Raw genomic sequence first — 3,302 nt, forward strand, 5'->3', positions numbered from 1 at the left:
GACGGAGTGTGAATCAGACTCACCGAACACGACCAGTTCAGCTGGATCACTGTCTTTCTCACCAACCATGTTTGTTCCCACACACACATACATGCCAGCATCGCTCTTCCTGGTGTTGGAAATCATCAGCTTTCCTCCTCGGATCTGAAAACGATGGAGGGTGGAGGTCAGAAGGACATAAAGAAGAAGGAAGCGAGAGGAGAAAGGAGTCATGGAGGACGGGAGAAAGAGAGGACAAATGGAAGGAGAGAGGAGGCGGGATAGTGAAGCATGTTAGTGAGGAGTGAAGCCGCTCAGTCATCTTTAGCGACAAACCGCCAACATCATTCAACAACCATTCCAGCTGGAGGACAATCGCCATGGAAATGGTTTTAAAGTGGGCAGTGTGTGGGCGCAGCGTGATGAGTGGAGATACGGGACGCCGTCTGGATCCTCACCAAGCTCTATATTTAATATATAGAGCTGATATTTAAATGTTAAAACCAGAAATCCACACATTAACATCCTCTAGAACGTTCTCTGTGGAGTGTGCTTACAGTGATCCTCTCATCGCGGTCGTTGACCCGGATGTTGTTCCTCTTCCAGGAGATGGTGGGCTCAGGATGGCCTCTGGGTGGAACACACTCCATGACGGCGGGCTCGCCCGCTGCTACCACCACGTCGCTGGGAGTCTGACGGAAGTCATCCCTCAGAACTGGGGAGAAAAATGGATACAAGATTCAGAACCATGTCTGACGTAACGTCTTACTCCAGTCCTGCATGCGTCTGCTAATGAACCAGCGTAATGATGAGTCTGTGACCGCCTCACTGACAGCAGTCCCAGTGCTGAGGCTGGGAACCACAGCTTGATGCTCAGACTGTGCCTGACCGGACTGGAATTAAAACAAGGTGTGCATGAATCCCTGAGGTCTTCATTGGCTTCATATCATGAGTGTGTGGCATCCCAGAACATTAATAATGGAGGCTGCAGCAGCAGAGGCAGACAAAGCCCTGAATAATTCAGTCTGACCCAAACACACAGCGTCCTGCACAAACATCGCTGACCACAGCCGACAGGACTCCACCTAAACAAGCAAGGGAGTAAATCCATGTCCTCAGTAATTCAGTTGAATACACATCCTAGTAGAGTGTGCTTCCTCCATACCTCTGCAGTTCTGCCCTTTAACCACGATGGAGTCTCAGATTGGTGGAGAATTATACTACAGTCAGACCGCATGCGCTAGAGGCAGCAGAAGCAGCTGGTTTACATGCAAAGTCAGTGGTTGATGCATATCAAGGCACAGCGAAAAGCAGCATCTGACGAGCTTAAGGTCAGAGCAGCAAAGCCAGACCCAAACCTGGACCCGGACCCAGAGATATTATGGTTCATAGATCCAGGGACTGACAATCAGCTGAACCACTGTGTGCACCTATGAGGAGAACGGCTCTGCAGAAAAATAGGAATCCCAATTCCAACCAACCCGTAAGCAGTTCAAGAGCACTGGGGCTTCTTCTATGCATCTGTTAACCTGAGTTCAGGAACTACTTCCTGTCTTACTTCAAAATAAGAGTCCTAGATAAAGATCCAAAGGCTGTCAGCCTATAAATGTTCATCCATAGCTCACAAAAAGCTTCAAAGACTGGAAGCAAACAAAGCAGCATGCTAACAGTGCTAACAGTGAGACAGATGTTGGACAGATGTTGCTCCAGTGACACATGCTACATACCAGAAGCCATTTTATAAATCCAGTCTTCAATTGCTTAAACTCCATTCGTCCGTAAGGATCCACAGATTCAAAGTAATCCAGAATATTCATATTGAAAATATTCCATGATGAGAAAATCGCCACTTAACGTCCAGTTTTTGACATCAGAAAAGTTAGCTGGTCATAGCTATTGCTAATATTTACTTTCTAATAGTTATTTCCTCAGTTGTTAGCCCTTGGTGTTCGGTATGGTTCTTTACATCATTTTCTTACCTACAAGAAAAAAGCATCTTTGAATGACTATGATGTGAGTCAGGGACAGCTGATGAAGTCTGCCTGTCAGCCAATGATGCACCGACTAGAGCGATATCACGCCTCATAGAGTCCTGCTGTTATTGGTTAGGACCATGGGGCTTGTTTCAGGGTTATTCTATGGGTCAAATAGTTGAGTAACAGCATTTGGCAAAATTTGGAGACGATGTTTTAACTGATGCAGCTTGGCCTGTTTTACACTCTCCTCCCTTCACACTTTCACACTATTTTCATTTATATATTCAGAAACTAGAAGGTGTTAGCTTTTAGACTTAGACAGTACTTTATTGATCCTTTGGGAAGACTCCCTCTGGAAATTAAGGATCATTTAGGATATCATTTTAAATGAAATATGACAGATGTAATTTGGGCTTACGGTTCCTAAGTTATTTGCTTTTTCATCTGGGTATGCAAAATAGTTGAGGATTAGTTTAAAATGAGGGGGCATAGATGGCTTCCTTCACGCCTCTCTCAAACCATCTGTCTGCTTTCCTCAAACAAACGTCTTTTCTCCATTTTGTGGATATTTTCAGAGCCACACTTAAAAAAATGTCTCCATGTCAGGAATATAATCATGAAATTCTTTTGACTTGAATCTTCTACGCTGTCACAACATGTTTTTGTTTTTTATGAAACGACTCTATAATGGGCTTTCCAACATGTGCAGGAATCTGAGGCAGCTGTAAATGTTTCTGTTAAAGACAGTGAGACACATCAAACATTAGCAGCCTTATCCATGCAGACAGCTGCGCTCAGCCTTTTACACGTTCCTGCTAAATAAGCTGTCGACTGCATCAGATCTCTGAGGAAGGACTTTCTAATGTAGCGCACACCTCTGACTGATAAAGGAAGGACAATTATTCCAGCTACATTAAAGCATAGAGGAGCTTTTCACACAAAGATCGTTTCTGTAAATGTCGACTGCTGACACAGTTTCATGGTTTCTTCATTTTTAGACTTAGTGCCATTTTTACAGAGGCTGCCTTTACCTGTACATTTAACACTGAGGCAGATAGGACAATGCTGCCTAATGCTTAATGCCTCGTTGTCATAGTTACACATGGTTTAAATATAAATAACTATTGGTGGAAATGTCTTTAAACCCAAACATGAATAATACATAGTTTAGTTAATCAGTCTGCTGATGTTTCCAAGCTGAGTGGAGGAGAAACGATTCTTCCTCTGATGCTGCTGCTCATCTTCACTTTTCATTTCAGGAACTGAAACCTGTCGCTGCCTTCAGGGTAAAACTGCTGGACTTTAACCTGCAGACTTCTGTTTGTCTGAGATTCAGCAGGAAATACA

The 3,302-nt window shown here is 44.0% G+C and overlaps 1 protein-coding gene across 1 annotated transcript in view; it reads right to left on the minus strand.

The window, feature by feature from the left end:
- Positions 1-3,302, minus strand: part of LOC107093639 (roundabout homolog 2-like) — a 184,667-nt gene that overhangs the window by 20,321 nt on the left and 161,044 nt on the right. The window contains exons 3-4 of the mRNA XM_015388825.1: positions 537-694; positions 24-144 (exon numbers count right to left, since the gene is read on the minus strand). Of these exons, the coding sequence (XP_015244311.1) occupies positions 24-144; positions 537-694 (279 nt within the window). The remainder of the gene's footprint in view (positions 1-23; positions 145-536; positions 695-3,302) is intronic.

This window comes from Cyprinodon variegatus, unplaced genomic scaffold (genome assembly GCF_000732505.1).
Source record: "Cyprinodon variegatus isolate N-32 unplaced genomic scaffold, C_variegatus-1.0 Scaffold437, whole genome shotgun sequence".
NCBI lineage: Eukaryota > Metazoa > Chordata > Actinopteri > Cyprinodontiformes > Cyprinodontidae > Cyprinodon > Cyprinodon variegatus.